At 36.8% G+C, this 19,115-nt stretch overlaps 1 protein-coding gene across 2 annotated transcripts in view; it reads right to left on the bottom strand.

Moving 5' to 3' along the window:
- The window catches only part of MACC1 (MET transcriptional regulator MACC1), a 64,649-nt gene that overhangs the window by 18,703 nt on the left and 26,831 nt on the right, over positions 1–19,115 (bottom strand). For both annotated transcript variants that reach the window (XM_059395703.1, XM_059395702.1), the window contains exons 2-4: positions 9,361–9,483; positions 5,841–7,882; positions 2,001–2,189 (exon numbers count right to left, since the gene is read on the bottom strand). In XM_059395703.1, the coding sequence (XP_059251686.1) occupies positions 2,001–2,189; positions 5,841–7,882; positions 9,361–9,475 (2,346 nt within the window). In that variant the 5' untranslated portion in view covers positions 9,476–9,483. The remainder of the gene's footprint in view (positions 1–2,000; positions 2,190–5,840; positions 7,883–9,360; positions 9,484–19,115) is intronic.

Here is a 19,115-nt window from a genome sequence, read left to right as displayed (position 1 = left end):
TCATACACATGCATAGCCTACCCCATTATCAGCAGCCTCCACTTGAGGGGTACATTTGTTACAGTTGATGAATCTACAGTTCACCCTGGGTTCACTTGTGGTGGTGTATAAGCTGTGGGTTTCGACAAATGTCTAATGACATATATCCATCACTATGATATTATATTGAGTATTTTCACTTAGTATAATTTCTGTGCTCTGCCTATTCATTTCTCCCTCCTGACACCTGGCAACCACTTATGATCTCTTTGCTGTCTCCATCCATAGTTTTGTCTTTTCCAGAATGTCATATATTTGGTATCATACAGAGTAAAGGGTTTTTTTTCAGATTGGCTTCTTTCACTTAGTAATATGCATTTAAAGTCCTTCCATGTCTTTTTACAATTTGGTAGTTCATTTCTTTTTAGTCCTGAATAATATTCCATTGTTTAGATGCCAGTATACTACACTTGATCCTAGCCAAAGGCCGAGAAGCGATAGGTGCGCCAGTCTATTTACCCATATACCTACAGACTTGTGTGGACAAAAGTTTTCAACTCTTTTGGATAACTACCAAGGGCTGTGACTGAGTGATGGTACAGTAAGGGGGTATGTTTTGTTTGTGAGAAACAGCCAAAGGGTCTTCCAAAGTGGCCATTACCATTTTGCATTCCACCAGCAATGAATGAGGGTTCCTATTGTTCCACAATCTCGACAGCATTCAGTGTCGTCAGTGTTCTGGATTTTGGCCATTCTGTTAGGTGGTGATATCTCAATTAGACAGCTTTTTAATCAATTTCACTTAAATATCAGAATAGTATATCCCTCATAATGTTGTCTTTTTTTTTTCCTCTTTATTAAAGGTTTTGTTGTCTTTTAGCTCATACACTAAAAACTCATTTGGAGGTTGTAATGTCCTTTTCAGTGTATAAAGATAAATGTAGTCTGTAAAGGGGGAAATAGGTCTTGGATGCTCTTGGCTAAAGAGTCTGTTTATGGGAGTCCTTGCTGGAGAGCCAGGCTCCAGGAACTCTGAAGCTTCTACTGCAGCTGCTGGGATTCAATTGACTTGATTTGGCTTCATGGAAAGGTTGTCTTGTTCTGCTTATCCAGCTGGCATAGTTGTTTTGTTTCAAAATAAGAAAATTTTCTCAAGAAATTAAAACCCAGCTCTATGCCCAAATAGGAAATGGGAACATGGCTTCTGCCTCCTACCAAGTCATCATCTAATCCAAGACCACCTTTCCTTAACTGAAATATCCTGGAAATGTTTTCACTCATGTGAGAAAGATAAAGAACATTTTATATGTGATCATCACTGGAATACTTCCATTTAAGTCCATAAAAATGGACTCACTTTCTTTATGATAAATAGAGAAAATATTTACCTAATTAGGTCGATCAATATACATTTGTTTTAATATTAATAAAAATAGTTGCATGGAGAATATTTACTTTGCAGAAAGTGTTGTTCTTCTGTATTTGATGTCTATAGGTCTTGCTGTATACAAAATTGTGAAAGAGGTAAGGAAGCTCTTAGATGTTTCTAGTTCTCATTACCAGTAACCCCACATCATCCACTTCCTTAATGCTTGTCACTAAACATTATTTATTACAAATGACTAATTCTGTGACTAAGGCTGATAAATGCTTATTGTTCTGAACAATGCCTTTGTTCTGATTTGGCCCCATTTCCTCCCTTCAAAGTTTATCTGTTCCTGCCTCAAGTTCTTATAGCCCTGCTTACTGACTAACTAGCTATCCAATTTGGTCCAATTATTTGAGCAAAGACCATGTTAACATGCAATAGAAGAAACATCAATGTATTTTAAAGGTTCTTGATGCCTTTGAAGAGTGATGTGTGTATATTTCAGATAATGTTAATGGTTATGGGGTGATTTCAGTTAGTGGATCCTCTAGACACTCCCTCATTTAATCCATGTATGTGGTGTAGACTTGATTACATTTGATTTACTTGATCTGTAATTTTTATTATTTGATTAGACGAAGAGAAATCTTACCTCAGCAGCAACATCTCCAGCTTTTCCTCGGTGAGGAATTTCATATGCTTCCATCTGTTGCTTTGTGAGTTGTACTAACTTTTCAGCTAGTTCCCTCCAGCTTTTTCCAAGCTTGACAGCTGAAGTCAGAATAGCAGCCTCTTGGATGAGATGTGCTACTAACCCTTGGCAATCCATCTTCAACAGAGCCTGCAGCAACAATTACATATCATAGTTAAAATCAACTAATTTGGGCTTTCTCCTATAAGTAAAAATTTTCATTATATTTTCTAGAAACTGGCATCATTTTTCTCACCACATGTATATTTGAGGTTTCTAAAATTCAAAAAGCTGATTTACTTTTAAGCAAATCCAATCAGCAAAGTACAGAGGATATGACTAGACCAAAATTAGGGGAGATTTAAGCCCAAATCAGTGACTAATTATAGGGCCTTGGGTAAACCACTCAACTAATATGTTTCTTAATATCCTAATTGGAAAAGGAAGAAGTTTAACTAGACACTTACAAAGATACCCTGAGGTTCTAGCAGTCTATAATTTATCAACCCAGGGATGATTATTCACTCTGCAAAAAAATAATTTCTTTCCTTACCAGAGAATTGGTTACAGGATTTCTCTAAAGAATAAGCACACTGGTGCTGGCAAATATTACTCTACTTTCCATCAAAATGTGATTTAAAACTCCCCAGAATGATGCCTCTTGCACAAAAATGAGATACTCCTACAACTTTGAACAAAGCTGTAGATATTTATGGCTTCAGAAAATTAACTATCTCCCTTCAGCACCAGTTTAACTGTGTTAAATAGAACCACGACGTGTTAAAGATAAAACACTTGGTCCTCAACGATGCAAAATGGAAACCCACCAGGGAATCTTCCCTTCCCTTCTTAGTAAGGCATCTGAGCTTTGTCAATCACCATGCATATTTCAAACAAATCTATGAGTTTTCCTTTGCTATGAATATATTTTTAAAACATGGAATTAGACCTATTTATATCTCTTCCCTGTTAAAACAAGCAAAGAAACATGTGTGGTAGCGCCTTGTCATTTAACAGCATTAAAAAGCTTTATCCATCACTATGAAACAATATGTAAAAATGAGTGACCAAGTAAGGCAACTAGTAAAGTCCATAGAATATTCATGGCTCTGGAAGCATTAGAAAGACCACCATGGTTTTTATACATTGACCGTATTGGTCCATAAATTTATGGTGAGGAGTTATGATCTCAGGAGAAAAGCAGCACTGAGCCAGGAGGCCCTGGAAGGTGCTTTAAGTAAATCGTGGAATGGTTTTAGCAATGCTTATTCTAGTTTCTTGTTTTAAGGAAAGGAAATCTGTACTTGGAGTTACACAATCTGAATTTAAAATCCAATACCACAAAGTATAGGGCTTTAGATAAGTCACAAAATATCACTGTTTAATGATTTTTAAAATGGATACAGTGGTAATACCACCTTCTCTAGATGCCTACAATCTTTAGGAAAATTGAATCAGATATCCAAATGCCTTTAGGAAATGTCAAGTGTCAAATATATGAGGACAACCAGTCTCAATGTCTAGATATGTCTGAGGGTTTTTGAACCCACAATCTTTATTAGCTCCCTTCCAGCTCTCCAACTTAATACATAACTCAAGAAAAACACATACTTATTATGCAGATAAAGTTTCAAGAGATGGCCTCTATACCCCATGCTCCATCATCTTCTGGTCAGATAACCAGGCCCAAACTCCATCCATAGAAACCCTGAAACCTTCACTGAGCTGTGGTATGAGTTTTTAGGAACTACTCCCTTGAGTGAGTTCTCCATCAGCACTGTTCAGTTAAGTTACCAAAGCCACTCACTTAATTAGTATATACCAATACAAAGCAGATATGATTAGGCTAAAATTTCCAAGCCATTTGACCAAAATAACCTTTTCTTTTTTTTTTTTTGTCACTAAGAGAACAAAGAAAGCAAGTTTCAAATCAAGCCTTCATGAGTCCATGCTAAACATGAGCTAATGCAGAGATAATGAGAGGTAATGAGCTGCTGTAAAAGGCACATGCAGCTTCAAGCAGGTAGATCAGCCAATGACTCTGAATTCCTCGGTGGAGAACCCAGAACACTGTCATAAAACACCGGATACTGGGGCTTGGAAAATTTAACCCTGTCAGTATCACTGTAGAATCATAAAAATGATAAAGAAAAGAAAATGTTTTATATATATATATGACTTCTTGTTAAATTATTGTGAGTGTCTCAAAGTAAATTCTTCTCCAGAAATCTCTCTCCTCCACATGCACCTGGATGAGAGCTGTCCTCTTCTCTGTGAACCTGCCTGGGTAATCCTACCCATCTCTCACAGGGTACTGGCCTTGCACAGTTACAGCAGTATTAACTACACACCAATACATCTAAGTCACACAAGCTTCTACACCACACCACACACACACACATACACACACACACACATACACACACACACACACTCATAACAGTTTTAGGAAAGTGGAGTAGTTTTAAGGGTGGCTTTGGAACCAAAAAGGTCTCAAACCTTGTCTCTGATGCTATTCAACTGTGGGATCTTGGGCAAGTTTCCCAGCCTTCCAAGAGTCTGTTGGTAAGATGAAGCTCCTACACTTACTCCAAAGAGTTTTTGGCTAAGTGAGAGATGTGTATGGAGAGTTCAACACAGGGTCAAACACATACAGAATGCTACAGCATTCTTAGCTATCATTATTATTATTTATACATTTATATTATAACCACTTTTAGGAATATACTTTTGGTTTTTCTCTTTACTTTTATGAAATACTGTATTTCCACTTTAAAGGCAAACCGGGTCTTTAACTTCTTTATAACTCTCCACTGAGCCTTACACTGAAGTAAATGCTATCGTGGCGGGAAAAAAATCCTGAAATTTCTATTAAAACATGAAGATTAAGAAGAAAGTTAGCAATATCACTTTTTGGGTTGTGATGCATCACACACATGAGAAGAATATTAAGCTGATAAAGTGAAGACATTGATAATATGGGTTTTTAAATTTTGCCAATATGTTTTAAAAACAAAACACTGCAAATTAAAAAAAAAAAAAACTAAATAGTGGACCTATAAGAATGGACAAGTTAATTAATCTTGTTTAAATTGGCTTTAAAAAAAAAAAGACTTATTTATTTATTTTTAGGGAGAGATCTAGAGAGAGGGGGGAGGAGCAGAGTGAGAGGGAAAGAGAACATCTCAAGCGGATTCCACACAGAGCACAGAACCCAACAGGGGGCTCAATCCTAGGACCCTAAGATCATGACCTGATGTGAAATCAAGAGTCAGAAACTTAACCAACTGAGCCACTCAGTCACTCTGGAAAAGTACGAGCAGGGCCCACAAGCAGAGGCAGAGAGACAAGCAGACTACAGGTTCAATCTCACAGGGGCTCAATCTCAGAACCCCGAGGTCATGACCTGAGCCAAAACCAAGAGTCTGATGCTAAGGTGAGTAACCCAGGGACCCTGACTATTTGCCTTTATTTATTTTCGTGTTATTGGAGCTGCTCTGATATTTTAAGAGCTATTCAATTACTTGAGAGAGGAAGAGAAGAGATCCCTTAACTGCTGTATTCTAGCACAAACAGAACTTTAATATTCCTTTGACAGATGATCCTTGGGAGCCTTGAATTTTAAAACTAAGAAATCAATTATATGATCTTGTAAGAAAATATCTATATTTACTATAAAGTAACTTTAGTTTATTTGAAACTGCTGAGAATTTTTTAACTTCTCTTATATGTTTCTATAAATATTCCCAAGTTAATAAAATTCTCTACAGTAAACAAATTACTGTGAAAAGCAATACTCACCACAATAAGTTCATAAAGAAACTTCCTGGTATTTTTATCTGCATGGCAATCTTCCTTTAACTTCTTTACAATATAGGAAACTTTTTCTGATTCTTTGTCAGCTTGTGTTTGGTCAAAGCCTTCTAGTGCCAGATGTGAGTAACCCAAGACTTCAGCTAAAACTTTCCAATCATAAACTTTTTCTGACACCGAAGTCAATACAACAGAGTAGATGTAAGTCAGTTTTTTAAAGGGTAGGGTAATTTGTTCGAGAAGATTTCTGGTTGTGAAAACATTATTGGACATAGATATTACTTGTTCTTTTTCAATTACCTTGACATTTTTGCAGTGTACAAGCCCAACCTTACCTCTCAGGACTCCCACATACCATTCTTTCACTTTGGACTGCCCAATGGCTTTTACCTTACCCTCTCCAATAAGAGCTACTGTGTCCCCTTTGAAATACTCAAGTAAGTAGTCAATCTTTTTTTGTCTTAGCACTGTCTTCACAGTTATCCCATAGTTGGTAAAGTTCATTTTTTTATCTTGAAATGTGGGGTATTTCACACACACTGCTGGCAATAATGGAGCAGACTTGATTTTCTTCTCTTCCTGCAAATCGCCTAACCGATTTGAGAGCCTTTTAAGGTTGGGAGCTGGATCAGGTGTAGTGACAAAGAACTGTGTAACTGCTCTACCATTGGGAGGCTCCACCTGAACACGGAAAACAAATATGTGCATTTCTCTGGAGTCAGCTAAGGAAAATAAAAACTGCTGATGAACTACTTCGCCTGCTAGCAACTGCTTTTGTTTAATTTCTTTCCTTTCTCTTTCTGCCTTTACTTCAAAATCAGGATCACATGAAAAAACAGAAATACTTAAATCTTGTGGCTTGTCAAGTAAGAACGAATGCTTCCCCCAGAGCTGAAACACAACTGGAGATGTGTTTTTTGCACCCTTCTTCATATCAGAGATTGTAAGCTTTCCTGGCATGTAACAATGTCCACAAACTGTGAAAATAATAGTGAAGCTGGGATGAATATATCTGGGACCATAAATTCCAATGGAGGTGGTTTTGTGGATACAATCCCAAATGGTGGCAGCTGGTGACTGAATTGCTTTAATTTGTGCAGCAACCACGAGGTATGTCACCTGGCTCAAGTCTATTAGCTTGACTTGGATGATGTCTTTATAAATATAGCAGTTGTTTAACACTTTGAAAGGGCCTTCTTTACCAGGGCTGTGTAAACACACCATTTCTGTCATGACTTGGCTGAAAGGATCCTTTCTCACTTTAGCCCCTATTTTCATCTCCAGCAAAACGGCTTCCATTGTATTTAGGTTGCCTAATATGATTTCCAACAGTGGGCTAACAGTGCAGGAAAGATCATGGTTAAGCATTTGTGGAGGTTCCAGAAATGCCCTTAGAGACACCTCTTGGAATTCTCCCACGGCTACATGGCCTTGGGGCACATGAACAGTGATACCTGATTCAGGTAATTGTACTGACCCTCCTTGGTGGCTTACTTTGCAAACTATCACCGTCTCTGCTACTTGTGTTTGGGCCCATCCCGGACTCTGATTAATTATATTCAAATCCAGGCAGGAACGGGCCAGCTGGCGTCGACTTAACCAAGCCATTTTATAAGCCTCTCTATCATTCTGAAGCCATTCTAAGTCTTGTTCTAGTATCTGGCCGGAGTTATGTATATTCTGATGGGCATGTGCTGTGTCATCTAAAATGTCCAAAAGTTCTGAAACACTTTTAGATCTTGCAGATGTCCGTGAGGAAGACTGCCTGAGTAACTGATGCACATCTAGTTCATCACCAGAGGAATCAAAAGAATTTCCAGTTTCTGTTTCTCTAAAAAAAAGAAAAGGATCTTCCTTCAGGATGGAAATATTCTCTCTCTTCTGGTTATTTCTTAGCTGAGTTATGTCATCCAAAAACGGGTTAGAAGCAGACAGTTCATTCCAGAAGGGATTTGTAACCTCGGAAGCCTTATTGCCCTGACATGTGAAAGGATCCGGCCAATGGAGAAGAAATCCTGGGTCTGTAGATTCTTGTTATTTAGACAAAAACAAAACAAAACAAAAGTGAGGTGGCATCCTGAGATACAATCAACTAATTATTATTATAGCTTAAAAATTCAACGCTTTTTATTTTGCTTTTTGATCTCCAATTTAATAGCTCCTACAAAATTAATGTTAAATTTGCTCAAATTTTCAAGTTGTGAGGAAAGAGAAAATGTTCTGCCAGTATATTTTGACTATGTTTAATGTTACTTTTTCTTAAGACACTGTGATTTACAAATAAATGTTCAAAAATTTAGATAATAATCATTTGAACACATTTCCTTGAAAATTACCCAGACTACATACGTGTATGCCTTATTGTTTTATGTTTCATTTTCACAGAAGAAAACCTCTGAACAAACAAAATAATTCAGTCAACTATCCAAATTTTTCTAAACACCGAATAGTCAGTCTCATTATATCTAGAATATTCATTTAATGTTTTTCTTTTATAATAGTCCCCATGTAAAAAAATCAAGTGCATCCGTTAATAGTCAAAGTAATTAAAAAACAATATGCCAAATTAGACAATAATGTAGTTCTTAGATTATTTCCTGTAGCTTTGCTCTGATAAATTTTAATAACGTTGATATTTTTTCATGAAAAACATTTCATGAAAATGAACATTGAAAAATAGATCACCTTTAGATTTATTATTTGAAGGAATTCATTGAGCTTTTCCAAGTTTAAAATGACAAAGAATAGGCTTACCGCTATGAAGTGAAAACATGTCATTACTTTGGAAAGTGAATATTTTTAAGAATTGGCAACACATGAAAATATCTACATATGAACCATAAGGAATTTCTATATGTTTCACAAGTATTAGTCATTTTTAAATGTTTAGAAATTCATACTTGGTCATTTCTCAATAAATATTGGTAATGATTCTGTGACCTTGGTGAAACTGGTACAGCTTTCATGAAAACAAAAGCCCAACTGGCCAGCCAAAATTGAAAAATGAATCCAAGTAAACTGACAGACTTTTTTGTTTAGTACACAGAGAACTATATCTTAATTGAAATGGGTTTTAAGCATCACACATTAAAAGTTAGAATGTGCATTTGAAAAATAAAAGTTGTATTTCTCTTATTTTCATGTTTCTTTCCATCTGGTTTCATCTAACTCTCTTCAAACTTACCTTTCCTCTGAGGATCAGTTCAATTCTTTCACTCTTCATGAAAACTTCTTAGCCCAGTTCAACCTCTAGAGATCTCATTTACCCCCAAATTTATTATATTTACTGCATATATCATTCACTTAATAATGAATTTTTGCCTTCTCAGAAGATTTATATAATCTGCTGACTGTGCTATTTCATTTTGCTCATTTTTTAATGATAGTGTAAGTATTTGCATGATAATTTTATAATTATTTTAATCTTCTGTAGCTCTTTGCAGAGTTAAGCTTCCAATAGTTATCAATGCTGGATAAAAAAAAAATTACAAGTTATAGATTCTCGTACCTGTAACATGGAAATTTCTTGAGGATTTTTGAGCTTCCATGTCAAACAAATTTCCTTCAGACTTACTTCGTGAGATTCCTTCTAAGCAAAACTGGGATCTTTTATTGGTTATCATTTTTCCACCTACAAAATAAATAAATTAATAAATAAATAATGTTTATAAGCATACATATACAGGTTGGCAGAGAAACTAAACTTAAAGTATTCACACATACTTAAATAGAAAACTGCAGTGTGCCTGGGTGGGCTCAGTTGGTTAAGTATCTCCCTTAGGCTCAGATCACGATCCCAGGAGTCCGGGGATCAAGTCCTGCACCTTGGGCTCTCTGCTCAGCAGGGAATCTGCTTCTCTCTCTCCCTCTACTCCTCTCCATGCTCATACTCTCTCTCTTACCTGTTCTGTCTCCCAAATAAATAAATGAAATCTTTAAAAAGAATAGAAAACTGCATTTAATAATACTCTACATACATCCTCTACTTCTGGTGGGATGCTGGACTAAATATCCTAAAATATGTATCAGCACTTCACTGAAAAATGCTTAGACTCTGGATTAATACCAACAAGCAAAACTAGAATGTATTACTGATCCTATAAAAAAAATTGGTGAAAATTCCAAGGATAACAAAAAAGAATAGTAAGCTACAACTTCAATAAATAGGAAATTCCTCTTTGGTGATTGGAAGACAAACATTCACAAAACTAGAAATTCTTCCTTAAGTTCTTCTATACATTCAAGGCAGTTGTAAGAGAAATCAAAACATTTTATGTATATGTATGTGTTTGTAACTTCTTAAGCTACTTTAAAATTTATATAGAAAAGCAAAGGGCTAATAATCAAGACAATCCCAAAAAAGAATAAGAAGAAAGTGAAGTGTGCCACCAGCATTTAGTTTAAATATGTGCTAAGTAGGACAATGTGAAATGAGAACAGAAACTAAGGACACACAATACCTCTACAAACAGACACACCCTCACATGAAAACTTGATGAATGACAGAATTCGTCACATAGAGCAGTGAAATGATGATTCAGTAAATGGAGGATATACAGCTTAAAAAAGTTACATTAATTATACACAAATCAATTTTAAGAGATTTAAAGACTGAAAAGCAAAACTTAAAAATAGAGTCCAAAGAATTATCTTTACACTTTCTGGGAAGTAGAGAATTTCTTAAGCAAAGCACAAGCACAAAATGCAAACCATATTTTAAAAGAATGAGAAATCCTACAGATAAGTCAAATGAAATCATTTACAAAAATTAACAACATAAGCCAAAAAGTGGGAGAAGATAAGGATTGGATTCTAAAAGACTCCTATGAATCAGGAGCACCTGGGTGGCTCTGTCAGTTGAGCTCTTGATCTCAGCTCAGGTCTTGATTTGGGGCCCTGAGTTCAGGCCCTGCATTGGACTCCATTCAGGATGTGGAGCCTACTTAATAATAATAATGATATAAAGAAATTTAAAAGACTCATAATCAATAACCAAAATAAAAACAAAATTATAGAAAATTTTGGAAAAGATCTGAACAAATATTTCTTTTTTTTTAAAGAATTTTTTATTTATTTATCTGAGAGAGAGCATGAGAGAGGAGAAGGTCAGAGAGAGAAGCAGACTCTTCAAGTTGCTGAGAGCCCGATGCGGGACTTGATCCTGGAAGTCCGGGATCGTGACCTGAGCTGAAGGCAGTCACTCAGCCAACTGAGCCACCTAGGCGTCCTGAACAAGTATTTCTTTAAAAAATAAACACAAATGACCCAAAGGTATATTAAAATATGCTCAATTTATTGGAAATCAGGGGAATTCTAAATAAGATTGCATGAGGTACAATTACACCCATCAAATTTGCCAAAATTTTAAAATCTGCAACACTAGCTTTGGCAAAGATGTGGAGAAAGGGAGAAGTCCTACATTCTCCTAGTGGAAGCGTCACTAGGCATAATCACTTAAAAATCAATCTGGCATCTTCTAGGAAAGGTGCTTATACCACAGTACCCAGCAATTCCAATCTCAGCTATCCGTGCGACTAAAGCCTTGTATATGTATGTCGGAAGAGATACGCATGAATGTTCATTATGTTACACTAACAAAAAACTGGATTACCCAAATTATCCTTTGCCACATGAATGGATAAATAAATATGGTGTTTTAATTCACTAAAGTACCATGCAACTATGAAAACGGATGAACTACAATTAAAAGCATCAGGATATACTAACTGGGAGCATCCCATTGCTGAGACTCAGCCTTCTCTACATGTATGTTTTCTCTTTGTCCCATGAAAACCCTGAAAAATAGAAATTTTCTGTAAGATTTTACAGAGTACAAGAAACAAATCTCAGCAATGGGGCATAACAAACCTACCAGGTCAAACAGCTGGTGAGTGACTGACCCAGACATAATTCCTCATGAACATTATGGCTACTCCATACTGTGCATGACTCAGGATGCCATACACCCCCTCTCGGACTCAAGGTTCCCAACACTACACTCTGAAACTATGCCACCTTCTAGTTCAAGCTGCCAGGCATGCGAAACTTTGACTTCTTGTTCTCCTTTAGGTGTTAACCACACCTCTTTCACCTTTGACTCTAATTCTCATACTCTTCTTTCAAGTCTTTTACTTTTTTTTAATTTAAGATTTTATTTATTTATTTGACAGAGAGAGATCACAAGTAGGCAGAGAGGTAGGCAGAGGGGGAGGAGGAAGCAGGCCCCCTGCTGAGCAGAGAGCTGATGCGGGGCTCGGTCCCAGGATCCTGAGATCATGACCTGAGCCGAAGGCATAGGCTTAACCCACTGAGCCACCCAGGCACCCCTGAAGTCTTTGACATTTTATTTCAAAGACATTTATTCCATCTTTTAAAGAAACCAAAAGACTTTTCTGGTATCAAGTAGTAAATAACAAAATTAAATGAGGAGAGAAGAAAGAGAAGAGGAAAGGGGGAGGAAGGAAAGGAAAGAAGGGAAAAACGTTTTCCAAATATAACGGATAAACAAAGTCAAAACTTATCTCACAATGTGGCATACTTAAAAAATCAAATGGTGTATAGCAATTTTTTCCTCTGATAGGTGAAACTACATGGGAAGGTTGGGTGAAAAGCCAAATTGTGCAATATGCAATTTATACTGAAACCTCAGGTTTCCTGGAAGATCTTCAAAATTCTGTGGTTGGTTTTACCAAATATAATGTCCAAAACTAAAGTCCTTGGCACACCACAGGTATCCAAAGCTTTAGGTTAGAAAACTAAGTACATATCCTTGAGCAAAATTAAGCAAATCAAATTAAAATGAGTAGGAAAAAAAGGTTTAAATGAAAAAAATATTGTTCAAAATGATAAAAGTATGTTTTTTTTAATGGAAAATCAATTAAGACAGAAAGCTCCTTAAACTCCTTAATTTCTTGGGGGAGAAAAGAGCAGAAAGGAACAATTTATATCTAGGATTCCTTTGAGGCTAACAACCCCTGATGTAAAAAAAAAAAATAGTTACAACCCAGTGAAATGCAGTTAGAAGTCCTCAGCAACATAAGAATCAGGATGACTTATGCAGCTGGGATCCTGGAGGGTCATAACGTTTCAGGAACAAACAGGAGGTTATCAGCTATAATTCTTTGTGGAGTATCCCTCTTCTCCAGTCACCCAAGCACATCTTCATCGTCCTTTATGCCAGTGGTTCTAAACCTCAGTGGTACCATAATCACCTGCAGGATTTGTTCTAAGATGCTTTGCTGGACCCACCCTGCAACTCTGATCCAGAAGGTCTGGGGTTGCACCCAAGATTCTGCATTTCTAATGAAATGGCCAAGTGATGTGATGTTGTGGTTTTGAGTGGGGGGAGAGGAGCACATCTTGAGAACCACATTCGGAAAACCACCATGCTAACTTCTTTCCCTGGTGCGTGTGTGTGCGTGCGTGCACACACACACACACACACACACACAATCTCACAGGACTTCATCCTAAATATGACTTTTTGTCTTTGAATACAGGGAAGAGTCAAAAAGCCTTTGACTGAAAGGACTATGATGGTGACCTATGGAGGGCAGTTTTTGTTTACACAGGTGCAAATAGCACTCTCCAGATTTATCATTTCCCTGTGTTTTCTTACAATTAAGTGTCATACTCACTGGCAATTGCTCTCCCAAAGGGAATTTTTAAAATTTTGTCTAAAGAGGCATGAGTCATTCTTGGCTAGAAGAAATAAGTGGGAAAAGAGCAGTCTACTACTCACTTAATTGGGGACACATTCTTGTCAAACATGTCTCTTACAATACACATATTCTGATTCTACATGACCCATTATTTTTTTTTCTTAAAAAAAATAAACAAAGTTTTGCTCTTCATTTATTTTACTGTTTAAACTAGGCCTTAAGCAATTAGGAATATTTACCAGCTGTACAACTTAGCAAAAGATCCCAGAAAATTTGGGGGTAGAGCAGGAGAGGAGTGTTTGCAAAAGCTTATACAGGGACGCAATAACTGCTAAAATAATTATTTCTTTAATGTGTTCCTTTTGGCGATTCACAGACCTGTACCCCTGGGGATAAAAATATATGTTTATAAAAAATAAAAAATTTAAAAATCTAAAAAAAAAAAAAATGTGTTCCTTTGTTGGGTTAAATAGGTAAGTGCCTGAGTAGAGCCCTGCCTGGAGCCCTGCAGTGAGTCCCTGAGCTCAGGTCTGGCTCTGCACTCAGCTCAGAGTTTGTCTGTCCTTCTCCCACCCACTCTGTTCCTCCCTGTGTGCTCTCTCTCTCTCTCAAATAAATTTTTAAAATCGTTAAATAAATAAATAGTCTGAGAGGCTCATAAAAGAATACTGTAGTCAGTTGATGACATGCACCTGCTATGATTTTACTTGATGTTGCCATGGTGTGTGTAGTGTTACTGGATGTTATGCTACTGGATCCAGAGAACCTCTGGATGGACGAGTGGAATTTTCTGATTGGTAGTGTACATACCCCATAAACCAATAATTAAATAGTTTATCATCTCTGGTCATCAGCTCAAAGATTTAAAAAAAAAAAAAAACTGTTAGGGTGATTTTTCCGCAAGGAAAGTGGTTTTACAAGATTCTTCAGGGTGGGCAGCAGGGTCCCTTCGACTTTAAGGTATTGGTAATACGCAATAATTTCTATGATGCCTCCAGTCTTGGTAACTCGAAATATTCCATCTTGTTAATATTACCACATCAAGATGTTTATCACTTTCTTTATATCTTATTACCCTTCCACCATTGGCAGAACTGAAGTCCAGGAGAATTATGATAATTGTTCAGGCCAACATCATATTAATGAGCACAAATCAGGAACAAAGAAACAGTTGATCAGAAATTGTTTTATGTTCCGCTTAATGAGGGAGTCAAGGGACCTTCACAGAAGCCTGAGTCTGAAAGGGAAAAAGTAAAGGACTCTAAACAGATACGCAAAAGGAGTATTTCAGTCTTGTAAACGAATAACAAAAATTTGCTGTCATAATGATATTCATTTTTTTTAAAGATTTATTTATTTATTTGACAGAGAGAGATTACAAGTAGGCAGAGAGGCAGGCAGAGAGAGAGAGGAGGAAGCAGGCTCCCTGCTGAGCAGACAGCCCGATGCGGGACTCGATCCCAGGACCCTGAGATCATGACCTGAGCCGAAGGCAGCGGCTTAACCCACTGAGCCACCCAGGCGCCCATAATGATATTCATTTTAAGGACAGAGTTTGTGTGTGTGTGTGTGTGTGTGTGTGTGTGCATGCCTGTGCACACACACAAACACCCCTTTCCTTAATTTAAAAAGAATTTGAAAATGTTTACAAATACTCAACCAACACAATATGTTTAAACAACAAGCAAGTGTATATTATTCTTCAGTAAGAAAGTTAAAAACAACAACAACAAGTAAGTTATTCGGGTGATACTTACAGAAAGAGTTAGTAGGAAACCCAAAATAAATAATTTTATTAACATCATGCTTTAAGTTCCATATATTGCTAGGAAAAAACCACAAATCTGGCTCTCCCTTTCTCAAAGAGATCACAGCAAGGAAAACATTGTTAGTTACATGCCTCACAGTGTGATGGTGAAATATAAATAAATCACTTAGCAGAAGCACCAGCATCATCAGGACTGCTGGGAACAACACCCTTACCCTGCTGTTTTCCCTAAGTTCAACACCAGGTCCTTTTCATGGAACTGTTTCTTAATGTGTACTGATGGCATCTTGCCCAAGGGCAATCATGTCAGACTGGATGGAAATCAGCGGGTCCAGCTAATCAGCCATCTGTCTCCTGATCCAATCCAAATACAAGAATACACGTTAGGTTACAAAAACCCAGGATAGGTCATCTGGTCTGGGAAAACCCATCATACTTAGTTTCTTTCAACTGACTTTGTTTCTACTTCTTAGAGTATATGGAGTTAGATGTTCTAGCTCTTGATGAGGATTAGAGAATAGCACTTCCTCTTAAAGATCCAATCAGCTAAGTTAAAGATGAGAATCACACTCCAGTGAGACAAGTAGCTCAAATGCAGGTCTAAACAGATGATTCTACATTTGTAAATGGTGGCTGTGACATGGCCTGAAATGTTCCTCTGAGCACAGTTGCATTATTGCTCCCCCACAAAAGCATATGAGTACTAATCCTCTAAGTCATGGATCAAGGCTTTAGTACTTTCATTGTGGAAAACATTTTAAAAAATTTGTTACCAAATGTCCACTGTTGCCATATAATATTCACAGTGATGTGAATCTCAAGTTTAACTTTAAGTGATGCATGCTCCTAGAAAACCTTCAAAGATAAATTAGGTGTATAATCTGTCCCTAGTAACTGAACAAGTTTGATTGTTTTATGAGTTCTTGGATACAATTTGGCTATGTAACAGTGACCTTAACCCTTTATTTTTCTTGCACCCTTCAGTGCAAGAGAAGCTTCCTGGCTAATTTTTTTCAAAAGATAGAGATCAACTACTGATTCAAAAGAGGTGGAGCCAGAGTCAGATTTACAGTGTGGCTAATGAAGCTGAACCTGTAGGGCCCTCGAACCTGCACAGCCCTCTCCAAGGCCCTGAGCTTAATTCTTTGTTTTCTTGTAAGCTTCATATCATGCATAACTCCACCACTTTATAGAATATTCGACATCATGAGATTGGTTTTTCACCTACCAGCAGTATTTGTTTGTTTCTTAGATGTAAATGCATATTTGGAAAAGTCCAGAGAATACAAGCTTTGGAATTAGAATTCTCTTGTTGCAGACCCTGGGTATAAATTTGAGAGAGTTACTAAACATTTCTGTGATTTTATTTATCATCTGTAAAGAAGAAGAAGGAATAGGAGGAGGATGAGGAGGAGAAGAGGAAGAGGAAGGAGGGGGAGGAGGAGGAGGGGAAGGGAAAGAGGGAAAGGAAGAAGAAGGAGAAGGAGGAAGAGAGGGGGAAGGGGAGGAGGAGAGGGGGAAGAGGAGAAGGGGAGGAGGAAGAATAGCAAGTATTACTATGTATTACTTTTATTATTATATACTGAGCCCACAATCTGCACAGTACTGCTTTAATAGTCAAATGGAATACTGTATGAAAAGTGGCACAACCAGCTAACTCCTTTTCTTTTCTTTTCCTCTGATTTCTCCCTCCTGTTATTCCTGAACAATAGAAAAAATTTTTTCAGCTGGACCCACTCGAGAAGCTTGAGTTCCTCTCCTTCAGATGGCTTGAGGCTCTGACCTCACTCCCTAAGTGAAAAAAATGACTACTGACCAGTCATATCTTGGGACTCAATCTCCTTTTCATCACTCCCTGTAGAACATTTTAACAGCTATTTGCATTACTCCTACCTTTTGACAACAGAGGCACTAAGGTACAGTAGAAAGAATACAGGCTTTGACCTGAGACAGTTGGGTTTGAAACAAAGTTTAAAAATGAATATATTGGGGGGCGTCTGGGTGGCTCAGTAGGTGAAAGCCTCTGCCTTTGGCTCAGGTCATGGCCCCGGTGTCCTGGGATGGAGCCCCACATCGGGCTCTCTGCTCAGCGGGGAGCTTGCTTCCCCCTCTCTCTCTGCCTGCCTGTCTACTTGTGATCTCTGTCTGGCAAATAAATAAATAAAATATTTTAAAAAATGAATACAGTGGTCTGAGCATCACTTTTTCTCATTAATAGGGTGTAAATATATCTACTTTAAGTAGTTGTAGCAATGGTATATGAATTACATTTCAATAAACTGTTTTTTTAAAAAAGCTTTTGTGCAGATTAAATACTATAAATCTCCAGTTAATACCAATCACTGTTGAAAATGATAGTTTTTGTTTGTTTTATTTTCTCATATCTGTGTCAGTTCTGTTGGTTTTAATAAGGGTAAAAGTGGTTACTGACAAAGATACTTAAGGGATACTGGAAAAGAGAAAGAAGGAAAGGCACTGTGGAAGTTTCATTGCCATTTTAGCTTAACTGAATATTCAACCTGATAATGCTCTTTTCACCTCTTTAAAGAGCATAACTGAAAAAATACTGAATTTTTCCCAACCAAAGTTTGTCAATCCCTTTTCAAAATTAATTTCTCAAAATTAATGTTTTACAGCCAATAGCTGCTCCGTTAGTGGGTAGAACCAATTATAAGATTTCCAAGATTCTTTGCCAAGAGAAAAACACCCTCTGACAAATATTTTGTATACACCCACAGTCTTTCTTGGTTTGAACTTAGAACACTGGCATGAATCATCATACGTATCATCCGACAAGTCTACCTTCTTGACAGAAAGAAAATATCAATGTTCCGTGGCTGTTAAATGAGAACAGAGGGTTCATGATAATTGCTGTGAGGAGCACATGGATGAAGTTTGGTAGAACAGGAAAGATTTTTAAAAAAGAACACTCATTATGCCACATCAGCCTATGCATAAAGCAAGAGTTTCCCCTAAGTTCTCCACAATTTATCATGTCTAATTTTTAATGTTTCAGGGACTCACCATGTTTTTATGTGTCAATTTTGTAAACTGAGAATAGGGTGTAAAGTATGGATGTTTATCAAAGTATAAACTTGAAAAATACTAACATGTGTACCTATGTGAATATATATATTCAGATAGATAGATGGATGGATGAATGGGTAGATAGATAGGTGGATAGTTTCAGTGATATATATGAAAACTATATACAATTTATATATACATATATATAATTCAGTCAAACGAAATATTTTTGTTACTAATAATGCTTCGATATTCTCTGAATGCTGGGAAACTAGAGGATTATTTCCTTTCTGGGAGACAGTTAAATCTTCAAAATTTCACTTATTTGCAGATAGTATCAAGTAGTGATAGAGTGTCCAAGAACTCTGAAGAAAGAAGTTAAAAGAAACCCAAATTTTCTTATGTAAGATTGGGAACCAACAGAAATGATCAATTTTAATATTTTAAACTCTGTTTTATTATTCCATTTTCAAGTATTATACTAATGGAAACAGCAAATTAAACACAAAGAAAATCATCCAGAATAGAGTGAATGGAATTATCCACCACTGTCCTTTTTATTTCATTAAATCAGCCTGAAAAATTGAACCTATTCACTTAGCAGTCCAAATGGACTGAAAACCTTTCCAAGAACAAGTCCTCTCTCTTCCTCCCCAACGCCTCCTTCTTTACATTTTTTTAAATTTTTTATTTATTTTTTATTTTTTTATTTTTTATAAACATATATTTTTATCCCCAGGGGTACAGGTCTGTGAATCACCAGGTTTACACACTTCACAGCACTCACCAAAGCACATACCCTCCCCA

Source organism: Mustela nigripes, chromosome 4, assembly GCF_022355385.1.
Source record: "Mustela nigripes isolate SB6536 chromosome 4, MUSNIG.SB6536, whole genome shotgun sequence".
Classification (NCBI taxonomy): Eukaryota; Metazoa; Chordata; class Mammalia; order Carnivora; family Mustelidae; genus Mustela; species Mustela nigripes.
This window is presented reverse-complemented; position numbering and strand designations above follow the sequence as displayed.